The sequence below is a fragment of the Chaetodon auriga genome, chromosome 5 (assembly GCF_051107435.1).
Source record: "Chaetodon auriga isolate fChaAug3 chromosome 5, fChaAug3.hap1, whole genome shotgun sequence".
Lineage (NCBI taxonomy): Eukaryota > Metazoa > Chordata > Actinopteri > Chaetodontiformes > Chaetodontidae > Chaetodon > Chaetodon auriga.
This window is the reverse complement of record NC_135078.1, coordinates 6,298,212-6,321,844: the sequence shown is the minus strand read 5'-3', so window position 1 is coordinate 6,321,844 and position 23,633 is coordinate 6,298,212. Positions and strand designations below refer to the sequence as shown.

At 39.6% G+C, this 23,633-nt stretch overlaps 1 protein-coding gene across 1 annotated transcript in view; it reads right to left on the bottom strand.

The window, feature by feature from the left end:
• Positions 1–6,475: 6,475 nt before the first annotated feature.
• hk2 (hexokinase 2) overlaps positions 6,476–23,633 on the bottom strand; it is a 33,327-nt gene continuing 16,169 nt past the window's right edge. The window contains exons 8-18 of the mRNA XM_076730902.1: positions 22,468–22,629; positions 21,710–21,943; positions 18,913–19,217; positions 18,647–18,795; positions 16,541–16,660; positions 14,288–14,383; positions 13,777–13,876; positions 13,417–13,600; positions 10,206–10,361; positions 7,514–7,750; positions 6,476–7,276 (exon numbers count right to left, since the gene is read on the bottom strand). Of these exons, the coding sequence (XP_076587017.1) occupies positions 7,132–7,276; positions 7,514–7,750; positions 10,206–10,361; positions 13,417–13,600; positions 13,777–13,876; positions 14,288–14,383; positions 16,541–16,660; positions 18,647–18,795; positions 18,913–19,217; positions 21,710–21,943; positions 22,468–22,629 (1,888 nt within the window). The 3' untranslated portion in view covers positions 6,476–7,131. The remainder of the gene's footprint in view (positions 7,277–7,513; positions 7,751–10,205; positions 10,362–13,416; positions 13,601–13,776; positions 13,877–14,287; positions 14,384–16,540; positions 16,661–18,646; positions 18,796–18,912; positions 19,218–21,709; positions 21,944–22,467; positions 22,630–23,633) is intronic.

Sequence of the window (23,633 nt, the reverse complement as noted above, 5' to 3'; positions counted from 1 at the left end):
TGCAAACATAGAGCAGGATTCTCATTTTGCTCTCTCTCCGCAGGTTTGTCAGTTTGTCGGTTTATAAAGGGGTAAAGTAAGCAAAACTGTGAATGTGAGGCTTGCTAACTGTAGTTGTTCCTATTAACTCCAGGGTATATATACTTAGCACTGATATGATAGGGATGAAGGTTTTCCCATGATTTCAAAGTGACTACTTTCCATTTTCCTGGAAAAAAAGAGTCACCATTAAGGAAATTTCATTGTAAAGGGACATTTTATGCATGACGTTAACTATCAAAAGCAGTACCACTCAGCTTGTGACAACAGTTTTCAGTGACTCTGCAAGGAGCTTTACAAAATGTTTTAAAATATCAGCAGGCAAATCTTGGCTTGATTTTTAACAGAAAGTCTGTTACAAAATACTGAAGGTGTGGGGTTTGAAAGAAGTGGGCAGTTAAGAGACAGGGGAGGTCTAATGAAACATGTTTTGAGTTGCATTATAGCAAGCATAGGATTCAGGGTTTTTTGGAACTTGACACATAATTTGATGCTTTGATGCTTTGCAAATCACTTTAATCACAAAACTGTTTAACTGTGTACGTTGTAATTTTTTTGTTTTGTTTCTGATTTCATGCTTGACATTATGTGACATTTTGAATTGAACAACAATCTTTGAGGTGGAAAAAAGACAATGACAACCACATAAATCTTTGATTTGTCTGATTAAACCTGTTGCCTGCATAGTTCAGAATTTAAAAAATTACAAGGGGGGAGTAGATTTTGGTAAGAATTTCCACTGCAATAAAATTCTCAGTATCTACAACGCACATCCTCAGGTCTTACCTCTGCAGTTCTCTGCCAGCTGGCCAACAGATGGTGAGTTTAAGCTTTTGTTAGTGATATCTCAATATGTACTTAATTTTCAAAGCATTGTGGATGAACACAGGTTTGCTGTTGTTCACATGGCTGACAGGAAATATACTAAAGAGTCATAGCTTACTAACGGCACAACCTTGACTGGTAGTACATTTATGCCCAAAACCTTTGCTTGTCTCAAGCTGTTGTGTTGGTTGTAGATTAGAGGTGTGTGGTTAATGATCGTGATATAAAAAAAAATAAAGTGCATTTGCATTCAGGAGCTGTGGAAAGAATCCATCAGTTCTACATAAGATACAAGACACAAAATTATATATACGCAATATATGTGCTTTCTACAGATTTATCTAAGAGCCACAATGAAAAAAATGGATATAAAAAAAGAAGAGTTTACCTCTCTGCATAAAGTGCTTTGGTGCCATCGCTATTGATAAGCAGTCAATGGTGTAGTGTAACGTCAACATGTTCCTTAGTTGATGCCTTGTCAATGTGTGCAGCATTGTTATTGTACTTTGGCCGAGCCTTGAGCAGACCTATCGCACTCACTGTCAATTACCTGTTATATTTATGCCCTGTTATGCAAGTAAGCTTGCTGTTGAACTACTTTTCTGTGCTCATTCCAAGTGTTTAAATTTGCATTGACAGCATGTAGCATCCCAATTCAGGTTGCTAAGATTGTTAATTATGCTTTTATCATGCCGTGTAACTGGCTGTAATACTGTAGTTCTGTTTTTATATACGTATGTACACGGTTTGGCTGACATGGGTTTATTGAATGCTAATTCTATTAATTTTTTCCAGGGTACTGAAGCGCTTGTGAAAAGAATGTATGAGAAATGCACTGAAGGAAAGAAAACTCTTCTCTGTTCAGGTGCAACCTCAAACCAGCAGCATTCAGTTTTCCTGTCTATGTTTTAAAGTGATGGACGACGATGAGCCGGCTAGTCTTTTGACAAAAACCATCATAGTAAATTTGACTGCTGCAGTTCATTGGCGGAGCCAATAGCTAATGAGTATTCCACCAGAGGAAGACATTTCTGAAATATGCAACCTAAGTGGGTAATGCAATCAATAAAATACTGACCTCGATATATTTCATAAATAAAACAATCAATGCATAGAAATCTGGGCTGTGGTGTGCTGATTGGCAGATAGTGTTGCTGGTTGGACCATCCCATTCTATCTAAAGTGAAGTGCAAGTAAGGCCATTGTGTATGAAGATTATCAGCCATCCAGGTCATGCTTATGCAAGCAGGGCTGAATCTAAAGCAAGTGGATTTGGTTGTAAGAACTTGGAAATGTTTCGCTTCTCATCCAAAGGGCTTCTTCAGTTCTGTCTCGACCTCTGTGGGGTCATTATTACAGTCATTGAACCACTTGAATGTGGCTGGCTGAGTGAATGACAGTTGTTATGGTTGTTGGGAGGCCAACCAATTTCTACTGAGAAGGGAAGAAACGACAACAATGTAGGCTGGGGATAAGTGGTGTCGTAGACCTGCTCCAGTGTTGAGGGATGGTCTCTCTATTTTCACATTCATAGCCTCCTTCACTCCTCTTTCAATTCATCTGTCCTCCCTGTCCAAAATATGTACATTGTTGTCCTTGAATGACTGTTCCTTATTGTTCATAAGTAGGTAGACTTCTTAGTCTTGAGCTTGGGAGTTGGCCCTCCTTTGGCCCCGACCTACAATTAAGGCCTCCTTTGATAAGTAAGGCCATTACTTTTAATTCTCCTTAGTCACCATGTGAGCCCTTGCAGCGCACACTGGTTCAACTCAATTGAATGGTAGAGACTCTGCTCTCACAGCGGTGCATAGGCTAAATGCTACCATCAGCATGCTAACATGCTGACTATGACAATGCTAATATTATGTTAATCGGATGTTTAGCAGGCACCATGTTCATCCTGTTTTAGGACAAAGTGCAGCTATGCAGCTAGCTGAGGCTGATGAAGATGCCATTAGTTTTGACCTCAAACCAAAGTAAAGACGAACCTAAGTAATTATCAAAACCACAAATGTCAACCTCATGGTGGCGCTATAGGATCAGCAATGGGATCACCAAAGTCAGTAGATTCATCTTCTGGGCACAACAAATATCTGTTCCACAAATATCTGTGGAAATGCATCGATTAGTTGTTGAGGTATATCAGTCTAGAATAATCACGTAACCGACACCGCCATTTGCAGAAATCATTCTTTATGCGATGGCCATCATACTCTCTACCTTGTAGTATGCATGCATGCACATCAGCTGTAAAAGACAGGCACACTGCTGCATTTGGTTGTGGGTGTAGCTGAGGAGCTGGAGCTAAGTTATGTGTGACACAAATGGCGGTTAACCGTAAGCTGCTGTATTGGTAGATATAAACTGTGCTATTTCACTTCTGTGTTTCTGGGGATTTTCATGTTCATGCATATATAGTGTAAATTGTCCGTGTGTGTAATTGCTTGCAGCAACCTACAGCTGTGTTCATGTTTAATGTGGTAACTATTTGTGTTGTTTTGTATGCTTGTTTTTTTCATTTTCTCGTGTGATGGTTACCAAATAAATGATTTGCTCAAAGGACTTTTTGTTCGTGTGTACTCCTTATATACTGAGGCAGGTCAGATAACTCTACAGCCTGTTGCCTTCTGAGTAAACTGAACTCAGACTAACATTTGCAGGTCCTTACAGAGCATCATCAAAGCTCAGTATGAAATGTAGTTAATACACAGTTGGAAACAGGGTAAGCATTCTGGTGGTGCAAATATTTGCTTTGTATTCACTGTGAGCTGGGTTGACTTGGACTGTGCTCCATGCCAGGCTGACATGCTTACATTTACGAGCGTCAAAGGCACATCTGTGGCAACCCGTGTGGGTGCCTGACAGTCAATATGTCCTCCCAGCTTGTAATATGCCCCTGGCTCTTTAAGAACCAATCATTGCTGTTTATCAAGGCATTACATAGGCAGGACTTATGATGTAACAAGCACTTAACTTTATGTTTAACACAATGTAGTGATGTACAGACAGAGACTGAAAAATTCATTTCATAACCTTCATTGTAAGAGTGTTAAAATATCGTATTAACCCTTTTGTTCTGTCACCTTTTTGGTGACTTGGTTACTTATACCATTAAATAATTCATTAAAAATAAAGTCAATACATATTTAAACATAGTTCTATAGTTAAACTACATATATGGAGGTAATGTTGCTTTTTACATATGCTAGTCGACATTCCACGACAAAAGGCTCATCTGTTTTTATGCGTGAGATCTATGTAAAAAAAATCTAGCTTCATGAAATGTTTTGAATTAATATTTCAAGATTTTTCCATGACTATTGTGTTGAGATGGGATTTCTAAAATGAAATTTCTAATTTTGTTTTGTGTGTGTGCAGCTGTATAGGATGGTTAACCTCACTACTTTATTTCACTTCATTACTGTACTTGACAATACACAACAATGCATCAGAGAGTGCATTCAACTGGTACATTTTTCACACTCTAGGCTTAAAATCTATACTTAAGAAGGATAATATGACTAGAAGAAAGACACACAGGAACTCCCTGCTCATCGTTATGCATGCATTAGAGGTGTATATAGGCGTACAATTATATGTTAATCTTTGTTAAATAGTCATCATGGTGCACTGCTGCAATCATGGATGGATGACTGAATTAGCATAATAGTGCTTCTCTTCATCTTCAATATGAATTAGACATTAAAGTTCAGTTTTTCAACCAACAGCACCTGAAATTTCTGTTTCACCTACACAATGAAAGAAACACAGAATGGTTAAAAAAAGAGATGCAAAATGTCTGTAATAAGATGCAAAACAACAACAACAAAAAAGAGATGCAAAATGACGACAAAGAGACATTAAACCACCACAGAGACACAAAATGGCCAGAGATCTGAAAAACTTCAGACATCAAAGAGACTCAACACCCCATCAGAGCAGCATACAGAGAAGAAAAGGTGTAAAGTACTGTCGTTGTTTTGCCTACCCCTTGCCTCCAGATACAATTGTGTCTGGAGGCAAGGGTAGGCAAAACAACAGACACAAAAAACTACAGCTGTTTTTGTCACCTTGCACAGAGGCAAAAAGCAACAAGAGAAGAAAACAGACTCAAAACGACCACAAAGAGGTACAAAACAACAACAAAGCGACACAAAGAGACACAAAATGACTTTCTGTCTGGGTGTCTTCTGTACTGTGACCCCTCAGTGTGTATGGCTACATGCAGTTCCATCATTGGAAATACACAGCTACACAAAGTGTGGGGAGCATTCAACCACATGTGTTAAATTCTTTCATCTACAATTGGAGAGGCATGTAATTCTTTTTTTATGATGTCTGATAATACATTTCCTTTGTGTGGCATGTGCCATTCATAGAACTGAACGCTCATTATAGAGGTCTGCATAGTGGTTATGGTGTCAGGTAAAGTACAGAAACATTAATTAAGCTGCATATTATGCACTTTAAAATCAAAGGAATATATCTGAATGCATAGCACGCATTGTTGCTTGTGAATGTTTTTGTCTGCTCTATCAAACAGACTAACAAAAGTACAAATTATACTCAACATAAACAGGAAAAGCATACATAAATAATAGAGCTGAGGGTGAAACCAGTCCTTCCTTTTACCCTCTGTATTCCCTTAAAGCAGACACCTCCAGGAGTGCCACTAATGCTTGCTCTTTACATTTTTTAATACTGTGTCTTCATTAACTCCCCCCTCCGGGTAACCAATTAAGGGGTCCCTGTGTTTTCTCAAACTCTTGAAATCCAACACCAAACAAATGTAATTCTCTTTAAAAACAAGTTGGCACAAAATAACCAGAGATTCTAATCTGTATGTAGCAGATTTTGATGATGTCTTTAAGTTTCACATTTCGCTCATTCAGCTTGGCAGGAAAGACTTTTTGCACCCTCAAACAAAAAAACATGTTTAGTTTGAGGGTGCAAAGTTTAGTTCACTGCAAATCAGCCCTTTGGCTTCGGTTGGTGTACTGCTGACAGTGTCTACTGCTGAAAAGGGAGGTGAGGGTGGTAGCTTGTTAGAGCAAAAAAACAAAATGGGGGCACTGAATGGAGCGAGCACAACTATAAACTGACAATAATGGCAATTCAAGTCTATTTTATTGTGTCAACCCTTGTTTAATGACATTTTTGATGACCGCATCACTGTTATTTAGGTAATAACGATCAGACTTAGACACAATGAAACAGCTGTTGGTAGCTTGTCTCTAAGGCAAAAAACAGACAATCTGCTGCTGGCTGAAGAACTCTTTCTTTTAATAAATGTAGGATATGTTTTTTAAATAGCAAAAAGCACAGCTTAGTTTCAGAGCACAGGAAGGTTCATATGCTAATCAAACATTACGCTGTAATCAGTGGGGTACTGGATGCGGTAACTGGATATTTATGGTGTTTGTGCACAACTCAATAACACTTTGTTCCATAAACTACAATTGATTGTGACTGTATATACATAATATTTCAAGGAAAACAGATGTACTTCCTCTGAAATCTCTCTGAAGCTGCAGACATTGTTCAGACACTCATAGGACTGCTGTTTGTCATTTTCTTGCTCAAGCTCTACTCGCAATGAAGAGACAAGGAGTATAACACATTAATTTTTAATGGCATTTTGAAATATTTTACATTAATATGAGGATGAAATTGAAATTTGAAGTCAAGGAAAAAGTAAAAGTTCACGACTGTATATGAAGTGTTTCAATTCAAACGTTGTGTTTGATCGTTCTTTTTGTGAAACCAGAAATTCACTGTCATAAAATCCATTTTATTCTGGTTTAACTAAGAAAAGCACAATAGAACAAAGTATTCTGTATGCAAAAATCATGCAGATGTGTTTCGTTGTTGCCAAGGTCAACACAGATCACAGGCTTGGGTTCAAAAGTGCAAAAGAAAAGAAAAAAGGGGAGTGTAAAATGTGAAATCAGCATCACAATTTGTAACAGTCATTATTTCATAGAAGGTCCAAAATCTGTAGCGGTAATTTACCCTCCTCCTCTTCCATCCAATGTCAGTTCACACCATAAAGACGTTTGTCTATTCAAAACACAAACCTAAAACTCTAAAACTTAAATATAGGCATGGGGACACACATACACACAGAAAATGAGCTGAAACATTTCAGTACTACAGTAAGCTCTAACCTTAGGTCGAGGCGTGTGTGACTTTTTTTTTTTGATGACCGAGTACAGAAAATCAGTCATAGTAACTCTGGTTCTACCTGTCCTCCACTGCTCTGAGGGTTCACTGCTGCCCTTCGCTCCTGATCCTACAGGCCACAGCTGTGATCAGTGCTGCTCCCTTCCCGCTTCCATCCTCGGACTTCTGGAAAGTCACCTGACATTGCGGTGCCAAATCCTGCAACGTCTCTTGCATGATGCTGGAGAAGCTTTTGATAGAGTGAAGAGGAAAGAGGAGTAAAAAGGTTCAGTGTTCAGCAGTTAGTTATAATGTATGGATGAATATGAAGCGGCTGTGCTAAGTCCAAAATAAAAAAAAATATTGAAAATATCAGAATGCTTCTGATATGGAGGTCTTGCATATGGTCTATCCTTTATGATGACGCCCACTGTAAGTGTCTGCCATCAGAGGAAAATATTTGTGTTAGGGTGTAATTGCTGCTTACTGAGGATGTGTTTTATAAAGGGTGCCATCCACTCCCACGGTGATGGAAAACTGATTGAGGTTGCGGTTCTGTCTCATCTTGTCGACGACAGCAGCTAAACCAGCACCGCAGAGCTGAGCGGCACGACGGGCAACCACACTACAGACCTCCTTCACCAGCACGCTGTCATCACATGTGGAGCTGGTGAGGCCCAGGTGCTGCAGGATTGAGCGGACCTGCCGCATGGCCAGACGGTCACTTTGGGATCAGAGAGAATTGCGAGGGTTATACACAACGAGATATGCGTCTTTCAGCACTAGCTCACATACGCTGCAGCCTGAAGGAGCACGAGGTTCTTTTGTAATAGAAAAACTCGTGTGATGACAAAGGCGCTGATTGGATCTTCAAGCTACAGCTCATAATGCTTTACAGTAGAGCTTTTCTCTCAGGTTTTCTGAAACACCTACAGCTATCACCTTTATGTAAAGGTGTTTAAGGTACCTGCAAATTACACTGAAAGGTCACACTACTTGAGAATGAACCTGCTGATGAATTCATTTCTGCATTCACGACTGACAACATATCAGATAATGATTACTGAAACATTTCTGTTTGAAAGGTTCTGACTGCTGATCGAAATATGTAGCATCAAATGATTTACATAACGAACATGTTTACAAATGTGTCTGAGAGTAACACGAGTCATTAGAAACAGTACAAATCATATTGACGACCAAGGCTTACTTGACTGAAGACACCTGTACTTCTGTTTGAATTCTATGTGAAGGTCACATATTATTGTACTGATGCAGTCCGACAGAACAGCAGTTTTTCTCTGTTTCAAGACAATATCTAGCTGCAGAGACACTACAGACCACACAGTGGGTTATGGGTTACACACCAGAGACAAGTTTAATCTTAATGTTGGAAGTCCGAGTTTTAAGCACACAGAGATCTGTGCGTCAGCTGCTGTATAATAAAAATATATATATATATATATATTAACAATTTCCTTTTCATTATGTTCATCTTTTCATTTTCATATTTCAGCTGCTAAGTATCAGCACTCAGATGTGTCACTGGAGAGAACCTGGAGAGTGATCGGTGCTCGCAGCTGCAGGACTGTAACAATCAGTGGCTTGTTCACTGTGAAATATTACCCCTTTCAAGCAAGCTCTGTCCTGTCCTGGAATTAGACAGTGAAGGTTCTCCAAAAAGTAAGCCAGGATAAATCAGATTTGGACAAACAGTATGCTGACGTCGGCAGAGACTTACATTTCTGAAAGGCCTACTTAAGTGTGCACTGAAGCATATTATGTAGGAAAAAATAAATATTCGAGTAGGTTGAAGTATCAGCAGATACAATAGAAGTAATGTCATGTGGCCTTGGTCTCGCACACCCATCCTCCACCTCTCCTCCCGCTCTCTGCTCCTCATCCATTGTGTGATAAATGTCTCATATGGTTTTTTCTATTCTTAATACATGGTTACCAAGGTGAACAGGGGTAAGCTGTGGAGAGACACTGACTATGTTTACATGCACACTAATATGCCACTGATTTTCTGAACAGGACAACATTCCCAATTCTATACAGCTCATGTAAAAAGTAGATTGTGTTTGGATAATTTAATCAGGCCTTATTCCAAATGTAGCATTTTCAGAGCATTCAGAATATATGTCTCAGTTGGGATTTTTACCACATTTTGGCTTCTTGCTTGTTTACGGTCAGTTCTGTGTGTTGCTCAGCCAACAGTTTGCAGGGCTGGGGTGGAGATGAATGCACAAAAGAAAAGCCCAGATATTCACAGATTCACACTTTCTGGATCAATAACTCTTACGCAAAACATCGTTAAAGCACAAATGATGGCTCTTTCCAACTGCTGTTACGCAATCAATGAGCTACAACCTAAATGAGCCATCCTCCAGGACACATTACATCGACCTCCACAGGCAGACGGCTTTGAGAAGAGACTGGACTGTGCAACACTGAAAAGATACTACAAAAATATTCAATAACCTCACTGTTATACAGTGTAGTGTCCATCCAGTCCAGACTATTTTTCAGGTGAACACCCAGGTACTTGTAAGATTCCACCATCTAAATGTCCAAACCTGTCAGTGGCAAAAACAAGCACTTTTAGTGGACGTACATGGATGGTGCACAAACACCCAGAGGGATTACACTGCAGCCTGCTTCATAGCCACAGGCTGCAGTGCTCTCGTTCAACAATGGACCAATTTCAATACTTGTGGTCTGCGTTATTCAAAGACATTGAAATCTTCCAGGACACAACTGACTAGGAAGTGCAGTCCAGCGTGCTCCTCAGCACAATATTAACTGTTAGATGGTTGTTGGGCTGTGAACAGCAAAGTCTGACATCCCTGTGTTGCAGTATAACCAACCAGAGACCACTTAAGTCTGAAATGATTTTGGTGAGACTACTTTGTGTAAGAGTGAAGTTACTGAATGTTTTTCTCAATAAAAATTCCCTGAAATTATGCAGAAGCTTTTTTTTCTTTCTTTTTTTTTCAATTCAAGTGTTGCAGTATCACCAACAGGAGGCCAGTGATGTGTGGAGTGGCTGCAGTGTGGATGGTTGAATGTCTTTCAGCTGAGTGGGAACATTGTCTTTTTAAGAATAAGGGCAAGAATTAGACTATTCTGTGCATGTAAAGGGAGTCAGTAACACTTGAACAGTCTGTAATACTCACGTTTCAATCTGTGACAGGAACTTGGTCTCAAAGATGCCCCGGGTCTTCAGTCGCTCAGACAGTTTGCCTCTGAACAGCAGGCCCTTAGCAGTAAAATCCATCAGCACATTCCTCACTATCTCCCCGAGATACATGCCACTGATCATCTTCTCATACCTCAGAGAAAAAGACACACAATCTGAAAGCTTAGATACACAGAATAAACATGTATTTTACTGTACTGTCAGTACAGTACACCTTTAATCAAACTGATGCTTAACTGGAAATAAACATCAAATACAAAAAAAACATAAAAAAAAAAAAAAATCTTAAAAAAAAAAAAAAAATACAGAATAACTCTGATTTATTATTTTCAGGAATGAAAGCTCAGAGAGCAAACAGGTGTACAAAAAACCCAGATGTAACAAAGGTCATTTTAATTGAATTAATTATTAGGATGTGTACATAGCCTAGTGCAAGAAAACAGATGGAAAATTGGAGGGGGCCAAAGAGCAAGCCCTGAGGGACTGAACGTGAGAGGTACGTGGGGGTGGAGGATGAATTATTAACAATGACAGAGCAGGTCCTGTCTGTGATAGGAGAATGAAACCAGTCGAGAGCCGTGCCAGAGACTCCAACCGAATGATGCAGGCAGTCAATAAGCAAAAAGCAGTCCACTGTTTCAAGGGCAGTGCTGACAGGAGGAGGAGTGACCACCATCAGCTGTTACAAGGAGATCATTGGTTTCCCTCAACAGTGCAGATTCTGTGTCGTTTTGTGCCTCAAAACACAACTGAAAGGGTTCTCAAACATGTTACATGTGTAAGGAACGGTAGCAACCGCTGAAGGACCACTTTCTCCAGTACTCTACTCAAAAATGGCACCTTTGAAATAGGTCTGAAGTCACTTGATGTTAGTGGATCAAGACAAGTTTGTTTTTTTTGTTTTTTTTAAGTAGAGGTTGGGCCACAGAGTGTTTGAACCAAAGTGGGACATTCCCAGTAAGAAGAGAGCTGTTAATAACATTGAGTATATTCAAGCCAATTTCTCCTTCAGTATCCTCCTTCAGCAACTTATCTAACAACATCAAGGCAGCTGATAGTGGGCTTCATGCTGGTAAGAATTTTATCCAGCTGGGGCAGAGAAATGGGCTGAAAAATATCAAGCTGGTGGACTCCTGTGCAGAGCGACAACAGCCTCATCGGAGGTAGAGTCATTCAGGCTGATGTTTTCAACTTTGAAAAAGAATCTTTGTCAGTCCTCACAGGTGACTGTTGAGGGGTCAAGACTAAGTCTAAGAGGGGGGTTTATAACAGAGATACTAGTGGTCAAGAAATATCACAGGAGATCTGATTTGATCTTTATACCACTTGAGCTCTGCTTTGCTGTCCCTTCTAATAGATCTTGTTTGGTCATTGAGTCACACAAATATTTTTGTTTTGCAAGTTCTTTTTGTGAGAGGGGCAACTGAGTCTAGAATAAGGCTGCGGTTGATTGAAGAGAGTAATTCCTCAGTGATTGATAACAACAGGAGGATTCAATTCGGCAGGTGATTGGTGTGGAAAATAGACAAGCAGTACTTGAGTTTAATAAACGAGAGCATACAGGAGGAGTTTGTGAAAGAGCAGAGGGAGAAAGCTGTACATTACATGAGACTGATTTATGATTCGAAACACAGACATCACTCAGTTTAAAATGAGTGGGGGAGAGATCCGAGGCTTAACCGAAGTTCAGAATATGGTTTTTGTTGTGTAGGTGTGTGCATGTGTCATAATCTGCTTACCACGACCATGACTAACCCTAACCCATGTATGTTATTATCTACTGATTAAATGAACATTTTGTCCTGATTGTACAACACATTATGATGTGTCTATTGTGCTGACATTGTTCTGATGGTAAAACAAGTTCATCCTGTTCTGTGCAAGATATTGTATTGTATATAAAATAACAACTTCTCCTGCTCTGCAGCTGCAGTAGGTTAGCGTTAACGACAGACAACTGACACAAAGAACAGGCCAGCCAGGGTTCGTCTTTGGGAGAAAAAGAAGAAACAACATTTGGACACACTTTCATTACATAGAAGTGGAAAAGACAACGGAATGTGTTGTGGGAAAAGATGGGGAGAAATGCAACCACAAAATCAAAGGAAAAAACATTGACTAAAACTAAACTAAAATATCATCAGTTTTCGTCGACTAAAACTAGACAAAAAATAGTCACGGATAATTCTGACTAAAATAAGACTCAGACTTTTAGTCGACTGAAACTTGATTAGACTAAAATGAGTATAGCATGACTAAAACTAATAAGAACTAAAATGACAGCTTGACAAAAGACTAGACTAAGACTAAAATTAAAACAGGCCGCCAAAAATAACACTACTGATATTGAGACAGAACTGTGCACAGTTCAAAGGCAATTAAAAAAGATCAGCTGCATGGTCCTCAAAGGTCTGACAAACAATGAGACTGGAGACCAACACACATAAAATTGCATGTGGGCCCAAAGGACAAGCACTTCCTGGACTTGCACATCATTATTATTATTATTATTATTATTGTCATTATTCCTGCACAACAGGCCCAGGTATTTATGCAGCGCTTTGAAAATGCACTGCTGTAGCTCTAATTAGAGGGATCTAATATGCATGACTGTGTGAGCATATATGGTATATCTTACATGAATTTAAACTGGATATTGATAAGACAGTATTTCACTGTCTCACCAAGAACTGATATTGTGCATTGACCATGGAAGTTGGAATTTAAGGAGCGAGAAGAAAAGACAGGCAGGGAGTAAAAACAAAGTCACTATTACCAACATTTTGAGAGCATTTCAATCTGCAAGTACTCACTAGGCAGTGTAGCTTTAAAGGGTAAGCAATGGCTGGCAATGTAAGCTTTACTTGCCACAAAGGTATTTGCTTAAGTACTGTCATTAACTTGGTGTGAGACAGCCACTTTCAGGCTCTGTCTATAACTCACAAGCTACTCAAAGAAATGTCACTGCTGAACCTTTATTTCATTTGCTGCACAATTCTTTTTTTGTCACCAGTATTTTTGTCTCTAGACTCTCTCTTTGACCATCTGTCCTTGGCACCCTCTCACTTACCAAATTATACTGTATTTGTGACTAAATATGACGCTGTTTGATGCGACTTCTGACACTTTTTGGTTGTTTGTTAGACATTACATAGTATAACGAATGTCAAAAATCACCCATCCAGTACCTCTGTTTCCCAGGGTTGTTCGAGCATTCGTCAACAATGCGATCAAACTGGGTGCAGAAGTCATCAAGTTCGCCACTGTCCCCAAATGCTCCCCACTCCATATTGACACACATACGACCGTCATCACCCTCCACCAGTTCAATGTTCTGCATTTCCTCCATGTAGCAGGCATTGGTGCCTGTGCCTGAGTTAAAGACAAGTGGAAAGGTATTACGAATAGATTAATGGAAGGAAAAACATTTCAAAATATATTTAAATATATATACTCAATATTTTCTGACAGTAAATCAATTTCAATTTTTAAAAATGGGACAAAGAGGCTGAATTCTACAGAGGAAGGTGGGGGGTGGACAGACTTACCTACGATGAGCCCCACTTCACATTTGGAGTCCTCGTAGCCGCAGGTCATCATGGTTCCCACTGTGTCATTAACCACCGCTATGAAGTTCAAATCAAATTCCTGAAAGCAGTGACAAAAAATGTATTTCCAACTGTCCATTCAACTAAACGCATTCAAACTATGACAAGTGGTAAGTACAGTGATATCTTAACAAACCAACAGAAACACTGTTTTACACTGAACAAATGACACCAGAAAAAATGCCCATTGCACGCTCCCTGAAAACACCTGTGGCACTGTGCATTTTGATAAAATTAGGAAATTACTACTCAGTTTCTACATTATATGAAATAAAAAGCAGATCATTGCTCTTCTGAGTTCTTACCCAAAGACGTTTGTAAGCCAGTGTTTGTAAGTCAGCGTTGTTTATAAGCCGCTGTGGCAGCTGTGGGTATACTCTTTATTGTGTTTTTCAGGTTTCAACATTCACACGACACATTTCTTTATAAAAGTTATGATGCGTGCACTGACCTGTGTGCGGCGAACAGCATCTTTAAGTAATGTAATGACATCTTGTCCTTCACAGCCACTGGCTTTAAAACCCTTTGTCCACTTCAGAAGAATGCCCTGGAGAAATGACAGCAGTAACTTGTGCGTAACTGTGTGATTTTGTGTGTGTGTCAACGAAAAACACCATTTTCCTAAAGATACATGGAGGTCACTGCAATAGCGGCAGGGGATCGATAAAAGTCAATTGCAAAATACATTTTGTCAGCACATTCTTGTATTATCTTCTCAGAAATCTATAGTAAATCTGAAATCTTAAGTTTGTTGGAGCAAGTATGCAGTTTTTGAAGGACACCTGTCCATACATGATTGCACTCAGTGTGCAATCAAAATTTAGCGGTACAGAGAATGAAATCACTTATTTTGCCTGATGAGAGTAGTGCATCTTAATGAAGTGAATAAAAAAAAAAATCACCTTCTATCAGTCATACTTTGCTTCTGTACATTAAACCTGAACAGAAATGACAGTACGACCATCACAAAGCAAAACTGTGATTATTAGAGCACTCCTGCTGAAATTTTACCTGCACCCTGTGATTTTATCGTTGATAATTTTAACAGCATACTGAAGTCCACTCTTGACTCAGTAGCTCCACTTTTTACCAAAACAGTAAAAAGAAAACCTATACCCCCGTGGAGAAACAACAATAAAATACAAGAACTGAAAAGACTTTGCAGGAGTGCCGAGAGGTGATGGAGGAAATCAAAGTTAACAATCCACCTTGAGACTTTATGGCAACAACTCAAAACCTACAATAACGCAGTTAAACAGGCAAGAATTTCTCATTTCTCACAACTAGACCACAAAAACAACCCCTGGTTCCTCTTCTCCACCTTTGATATTTTAACAAGCACAAATGTTAATAAAGCTTTTAACATGCCATCAGACACTCTTTGTGAGAACTTTGCAGACCACTTCAGAACCAAAATCAAGGACATCAGATGTAGCCTTTTATCCCAACAACTTTTATCTGTTAACACACCTGAATTGTTGTCCTTGCCTGAGGAAACACTGGAGAGTTTTGCCCTGGTTGATGCGAGGACACTTGGTCCAGTTTTCTCCCAAGTAAACCCAACAACCTGCCTTTCAGATCCAATTCCACCATCATTTCTAAAATCACTTTATGGATTCTTTGAGGAACAGCTTTTAAACATTATGAACTGCTCTCTTCAGACGGGTGTCTTTTATCCATACCTAAAGCCAGAACTAAAACCCAAAGTGAGGCGTGTGGACGGCCCCAAAGGTGGCCTTTTCCCTGATCCTCAGTGCCTTGCCATGTCTCACTACTGTGTATGTGTGCATGTGTGTGTGTGTGTAGTCGTGGGTGTGCATATGTACATACGGAGGGTAGGAAGGATGGGTTTTCTCTGTTTTCCTTTATAATGTTTTTAACTGTTGTAAAGCACTTTGCGTTGCATTTTATCGTGTATGAAAAGTGCTATATAAATAAAGTTTGATTTGATTTGATTACAATGACCCTGGGAACTCAATGCACTGCACCTGAAGAAAATATCTTCACCAATATGACACGTGTGTGTGCATCGACAAAGCAATGCTACAAAGTGAGAAAACACAACCAAACAGAAACGATGCAGGTAGCACAGATGACAATGGAAGCGGTTTCCAAATGACACGAAAAAATTATGAACATGCCCGGACACAGCTAGGACACACTCCTCCCACCAAAAAAGCAAACAAACAATAAAAAAAAAAAAAAAAAACATACTTGTTAGATTGTATTCCTGCCATGTGCATCACTTCTTAGTGTCCTCTGGAAACAGCTTCCACTGTCATCTGTGCTACTTTCAACGTGTTCCTGTGTATTTGGTTGTGTTTTCTCACTTGCCAGCATTTTTTCTAAACGCTGCACATGTTGTCAAAATGGTGAAGACATTTGCTGTCGCAGTCTTATGCTGGTTTTGGCTAATAAATACACACTTCTTCCTAACTCATGTTGATGAAAGCCGTAGGGTTTACTTGACTGTAGATAAAATAGAATCTATTCCATGGTTGGGGAAGTCCACCAAAGAACAGGAGAGAGAACAAATGCAGGTGTTGAAGCCCTGGGAACAAATGCTTATCATTTCTGCCAACTTAATGGCATTCAAACCTAAAGTCCGGGCAAATGTGGAAAAATGCAGGTACTCCAGATTGAATACGTTATTAATATGTATGATTAGCTTTACACTTAGAATGAATACTGAGTCAAACAGTACCTGATCCAGTTTGCTTTGATGGCAGGGGAATGAGAATGTAAATCCCAGAGGTAAGGATGCTCCTTTCATGCCCATGTATTCCAGAAAGTCGGCAATGCAGTACACAATGTGGTTGAAAAGCTGGCACAAGAGACAGAAAATGGAAAAAAAAATGCACAACAATATTAAGTTACAAACAATGGATCATCTCCATCATGTATATTATCCTCGGCTTTGCCAGTATACATTAGTATTTGGCAAGCTTTACATAGTGCAAATGGAGAGAAAGCCTGTTTCTAAACAGTGACTACTGATTGTGTTTGTCTCTCTCTCTCGTTTTACTCTTGTGTATTGTGTGAAGCAAATCATAGCCATAGTACGAGAGTTCAATCTTTGCAACACTACAGAAACTATACAACATCCTCAAGGACATGTTACATATCCTCATAAGGAAACTGCACGCAAAATTACATGTAACAATAATCAGACTTGTGTTCAATGCAATAGATTGTTTGCAGTCACATGACATTATATTCAGACGGATGGCCAGAAGTGAAAACTGCAATGGATGAGAAGAAGGAAAGTTCTACTGGGCTAGTTTAGATGAAATTATGAGAGAAAGGTATAAACAGAAAATCAGAACATGTGTTGGATGTGACCCTTATTTCTCAGGGAAAGTGCGTATTAATAAACATTATTTATTATTGTAAATGTCAGAATTAAGCAAGAGACTAGTTTTTAACGGTAGTCCACAGCCAGGTGTGAAGCTGGCAATCTAAAAATCAGCCTAAAATCAAGAAATAAGTTTAAAGCAATAATCATATTGGAAAACATGTCAACTGCAGTGAACGCAGAACACAGGCAGATATAAGCAGAACACAGACATGGATATTTACAGATATTTACAAATACGACAAGGAGGCCAAGAATAACACTATGAACACTAATCTGATTTGTACTTACTCATTGCATAGCAAAGCAACTGAGTGGGGGAGATGATTGATCAGTTTTCCCCAGCTCAGAATGTTTATATATATATATATATATATTTTTTTTTTTTTCCCCTACTATGTGACAGTGGTGAAAATTATTAGATTTCTTCAACGGTTCAAAGGTTTTCATTGTTGGTTTATGCAATAATTCTAATAGCCTCAAGGTTGAACAACTTGCCCGAGCCCAGCTAGTTACAGCAGGTTTGGTGCGATATGACAATAGCATTCATGTACATTCTAGCAGCCTTGGTTGACATCCTTATCAATCTTGAATTTGCTAGGTTGTATTTGACCTCGTTGCAAACCTCCTCAGTCTGAATTCTGAATGAGAGATTGAGTCTGACGCCATCCCAAGGAATTCTTATCTTTGTCCATGTACTATCATGTGCAACTGTATTGCTAGCTTTCTCTGTGAGATGCAGTGCATGCTTGTGGTTTTTGATACATTTAGCTGTAGACAGCAGTGGTTTAACCATTCAGTAACATGGGTCATGGCCTTAGTGAGGATAGAGGTACCTTGGCTTTTTGCACTGCTGTGTGCATATATGTCAGTGTCATCAATGTGCATTTGAGTCTCTATCTTGGGGCATTCGGATCGCAGATCATTCAAATAAGCTAAATATAAGTGAGCCCAATATGGATCCTTGCGGGACACGAGTGGAGGAGCTGAGAGCAGTGGACTGATGGTTATCAACTGACAATTTGAGATCGGTCAGAAAAGGACTCTATGCAGATGAGGGCATCTGGAGAGAAACTGAAAGGTAGCTAACTTAGCCAACAGCATGATTTACAGTCTAAAGGGATTTCCTCAGATCTAAAAACATGCAAACACAGCACTAACATCACCACCCTTCTCCAAAAATGATTTAACTTTCTGTATAAAGAAGCAGTTAGCCATCTCTGCAACCCATCAAACAAAACTTTTCACATATAAAATGAAAACTTGAATAGATGCTAGGTTTTGAATTAAAATTTGCTTGTAATCATTAATTGAGACATAAACTTATGTCAAAAACCTTTTGGGGGTCAGTTTAAAGCAGAGATTATTCAACCTTGCAAACAGGGCCGAAGTCCCTCAGTGTCATCTTTTCAGTTGCTGTTATCACTTATGCGAAACACTAAAGTGATGTTTTACCTCTTCCCCTGTGCTCTGCATGGTTTCCTGCGGGATACTGTAGATCTTGTGGTGCATGTTCACATTGCGTCTCTTTCCACTTTGCACTTGCACCAGCAGCACCCGAAAGGTGGAGCCCCCAAGGTCCAAAGCCAAGAAGTCACCGTGCTCTGATGAGGACAATAAAGACAAGAATCCTGACCACATACATAGAAGGACTCTAGAAAAGACAGCATTTAACTCAAAAACGAGTCAAGTGGAAGGTCCCTTTTTTCTCTTAAAGCTACCTGTTCCATCTGGGGTGGATCTGACATAGGTGGGAAGCATCTTGACGCTCGCCTGCTCGTGGGTTTGCTTTGACAGGCCTCGCACCATCTCCTCACTCATTCGGTTCTTCACCTCCAGCAGCTGTTCACGGCTCAAACGCAGGGAGTCGAGGATGCGCTGACGCTCAGCATGCTGAGCAGCAAGACGGTAGGCTACTGCTGTCACCATGGCTGCACCCTTCCCACTGCCACACTGCGACTGCAAAAAACGCACATCACAATCTGGCACAAGTCTGCGTACCATCTTATGGAGCCTCCTGGAAAACCTAGAAAAAAGGAGATACGTTTTGTTAAATCACTGGTTTCGTTATCACTTCTGTTCCCCCATTTCTCTTGTACAAGTTCATTAAAGCTTAAAGGTGCAAAAATACTGATTCATGTCGTAAACTACCTACAGTGTCTGTAAGTGGATGTTATTTGCCCACACTGTGGGAGGTGAAAAGGAGAATGAATGAATAAACGAATGAATCACTGTGTTAAACTGTGAAAGTAACAATCTACTGGGTAGGTTTTATGGCCTTGTCTTTATTTGTTTATGCTTTCTCACTCTTTGTCTTAACTACAGTAAAAACCTTCTTTGTCTGGTCATCTCTCTCTGTCTCTCTCTCCAACATTCACTTCATACTTCATTCATATTGGGACAGAGCAAACTAAATTATAAAGCTGTTGTTTTAGTCAAATATCAGCTGCCCAGTTGATACTGGGCAAGTAGGAATGGTAAGCAACCACAACATCAAAAACAGCAGCCAAACAGACCAGCCAGGGGAATATGGAACTTAGGCAACTTAGCTGACAGCAATTTTCCATCAACTACAAGGCTTAGAAATGATTCACCTACCATGGATTTGTATGTGCTACTTTGTTTTTTACCACTCCAAGTCAAAGGATAAGGATTAATACTTTCTGGCTCCTATTGCTTGATTGTCTTCACTTCTAATCATTCAGGGAAGCTACAGAATGTATGTATGGACTTTCATGGGTTTCATGGGTTTCCTTTGTGTGATCTGCTTCCCTTCTTCAGTCCACATATACTCAGGAACATGCAGGTATACAGAATGAATAGTGAATGTGTCTCTCAGCAATGTGAATTCACACAGTCACTGTGACTATGCTATTAAGCCTGACAGGGTCAGCAGTAGTTAACGTTAGCTTACTTTAGTCAGATGCTACTATCTATCCATCAGGGAAATCCGTCAGTCCCTGTTAAGTTAATGCACTGCCTGTTGACAAACTGGCTTTACAACGTTTAATGGCATCTTAATGACAAGTCCAAAGTGGGCCACTGTAGTTGAGGTGAAGGAAATTATTCATGACAGAGTTAGAATTCATTACAGCCACTGTCAAAACCAAACCATGTAACGTCAACACAGAGCTAAACAGTTTCTATAAGTTTGATACCTTGGCCTGCTATGGCATGTTTATGACTCATTACGTTGTCTTGGTTAGTATCAAGTTGTTGTGACATGGACATCTCAAACAAAGTTAAAGACACTTGATGACAACAGTGATAAACATTCATAAAGACTCCTTCATGTTGAGGACAGCTGTCCTGTCATGGTTATGACAGTGTCATGTCAGTCTTATGCACACCCCTTCAAATAAAGCGCTACCATTAAACTTCCTCCAGTGCCTTGGACAAGGTGTCAGTTGTATTTCCCTTCACACTGTTGGTTAAAGCTGTACAGAGTTCCAGAGAGATAACGTCTAATAATGAGAGAATCCACTGGCAAATCTGAAGTTTATGGGGAGGCTTCCACCTTAATGCTAACAACTTTTCAGCAGTTGTCAAACCTAAAAGTAGAAGTCTTCTGGGATGTGATAACATTAACTACCGAATCATTATTTAGAAGTAAATCTTTAGGTAAACTAGGAATACTAGGTCTTGTTACATCAGACAGACCATGTGCAGCTCTAGACCAAAAATACTTCACTTGATAGTTATAATTTCGTGATGAGTGTGCCACATTTTCAAAACTCTTTTCCAATTGATTGCCTTTCAAATAAGTGCCTGCTACCATCCAAACAGCTGACTACTCATTTAAAAGAAAAACAAACGTAAAAGGATCCAGCTTGAGGGAGAGTGGCAAGCACCATGGAGCAGCTCAGCACAGCACCTTTTGAGCTGGGCATGGACTGTGATGATAGTGAAGACTGTGATGACTGAGATGAGGATGACTAGATGTTGAGATGGGTCAGTAGATTCATGCGATTTGAGTCAAGAGATTCATGTTTTGTTACTTTAAAGTGATTTTTGCCATAGATTTACTTTATAAATAATTGAATTTAAAGCCTATACATAGGCCTGATAAGACATTGAATTAAAAATACGTTCCCCCTTAAAATAACCATGTTTATTTTGTTGAATAAGAGTCCACTTATGTGTCTAGTAAAATGGTAAATGATAAATGTATTTTATCTATAAAGTGCTTTTCAGATCTTCCAACTACTCAACTCACTATATGTTTAGAATTGGGTAGGCAAACTCATTAAAATATACAATAATTAAGATCAGGGTATATGATGGGGTAGTAGCATTAGAGTGTCCTAGAGGCCACCAAGTTTGGGCTGTTATGGTCACCCCCAAAACTTAGTTTGTGGGGGATACACTGGCAGTGTTGAAAAAAAATCATCCCGAGCATCATTACAGCATAAACATGAAGAATGTGGAATTCTGGATTCATCTGGAAGAATCACATCCCTCATGTTTGCATTTGTGAGGTACACCAAGACAAATGTAATGGTGCTCAGGAACACTTACTCTGGATGATTCTTGTAAACAGAGCCATCTACTCCAATAGTGCTCCGCAGCTTCTCAGCTGCCTTGTTATCCCGGATTTGCCGCAGCACTGCCACTAGAGTGGCAGCACACAGATGTGCAGCCCGTGTAGATACTATCTGACACACCCGCTGAGTGGCTATGCAGTCCTCAACTGAAGGATCCAGTCTCAATCCCCGGAGCACCTTTTCAGCACTCGCCAGACCTTCCTCATCTCTGCAGGTAAAGCAGAATACAAACCACTATAACTTCAGGGAATGAATGGGTGAAAGAGAGGAAAATTATAAGGCTCTTTGGAAAAAAATGTTATATAGATATAGCCATTTACCATTTGACATCTGGTGCAGCGACATTATCAAGGACACAGAAGTGTTACAATTCATTTGTGAAGTAAATCTGAGTGTCATTGTAGTTCTGCTATACAAGTTGGTATTGCTCTAATCCCCTTTACTCATACATTTCTCATTATTCTTGATTCTTGAAAGTGCTGGTATGCATGACAGTATGACCTGTCTGCCTGCCTGCAATACTTCACTGGCCGACAAGTCAGATAATATAATTTCAAAGGTAATTCAAACTCATATTTTCAGCAAATGTCTGTTCTTGCATATAACGCACAAGGGACAGAACAGATGAACCTGTTCTTTGTGCAGGTTGGTGCACACTATTTGTCTACTGCTTACAATACCACTGTACTATTACTGCACTGCACTGAGTATCTCAAACACACACACACTAACTTGTCATTATCAATGGCATAGATGTAGCTTGTGTTGAAGCTTCCAGTGGTGAGTAGCTCTGCTGTCGTCTTGCCCTGGAACAGCAGCTGCTCTTTGGTCATCCTCACAAGGATGAGCCGCACTAGTTCCCCCATATACATGCCGCTGATCATCTTCTCAAACCTACACACCAATGAGAAAAAAAAAGATATTTAACAAAATGTTGCCACACCCATTTTTACAAAAGAGTCTTCAGTTTTATGGTTTCATTTGTACCTTAAACCGAACTGCCACAGTACTGTTTCGACACATGCACATTCAAACACAAAGGAGGCTAAATGAAAGCCTTGCTGGCACCAAACTTTTGACATATAAACTCTGGAAACTCCCTCTGTCTAGATGAAACTTTGAAATAAGCCCTTGTACTCTCTTAGCAAAGACAGAGATCTGAGAGTACTTTCAAGTCGGGTACAAACATGCCACCTGTGCGACTCACTGTCAGACTGCACTTTTCTTTCCTTCCTCAGTATCAAATGATGCATCAGAACTCATGAGCGATATTTTACACTCTGATAGGCCTACAACTATAAGGAAGACAGAAGACAATGAATTTGACAGGCAGTAATTAGACAGCTCAGTGATGATATTCATTATGCTGATGAGAACTGCCACATCTTTGCTGACAATCACAGGCTTGTCTGATCATTTTGTCAGTATTGCTTGATACTGAGGAACTACAGAGATGCAGATGAGGCAGTTTGTAATAATATAATGAACATTTTATAGATCTTGCTTTTGTTTCCTACTGTTTTTATATCTAAAAGAGATTATAGTTTTCTGTAACATTTTCCGGTCATGCTCTACTTGATCTGCCTCTGACATTAGGTGGTAACAGCAAGTGATTATGTAGAATAAGTTAATATACAGCATTTAGATCTATTCTTATTATTATCATTCAATTACTTGTGTGAATGAGTCACTTAATTTTGTGTCAGTCAGTGAATCCTCACATTGGACTGTGTCAATCTAATCTAATCATCTCTAATCTGTTTCATTATCCTGCACAAAACTGGATTTTACAGCAACCCTGTATTTCAAGCACCTTTCTAAATCTCCTTCACCCAGCATCACTTTGAATGGCTTCTGTGCAGTCCAGCTCTCCTCAGTTCAGTTTGTCTCTAATCTTA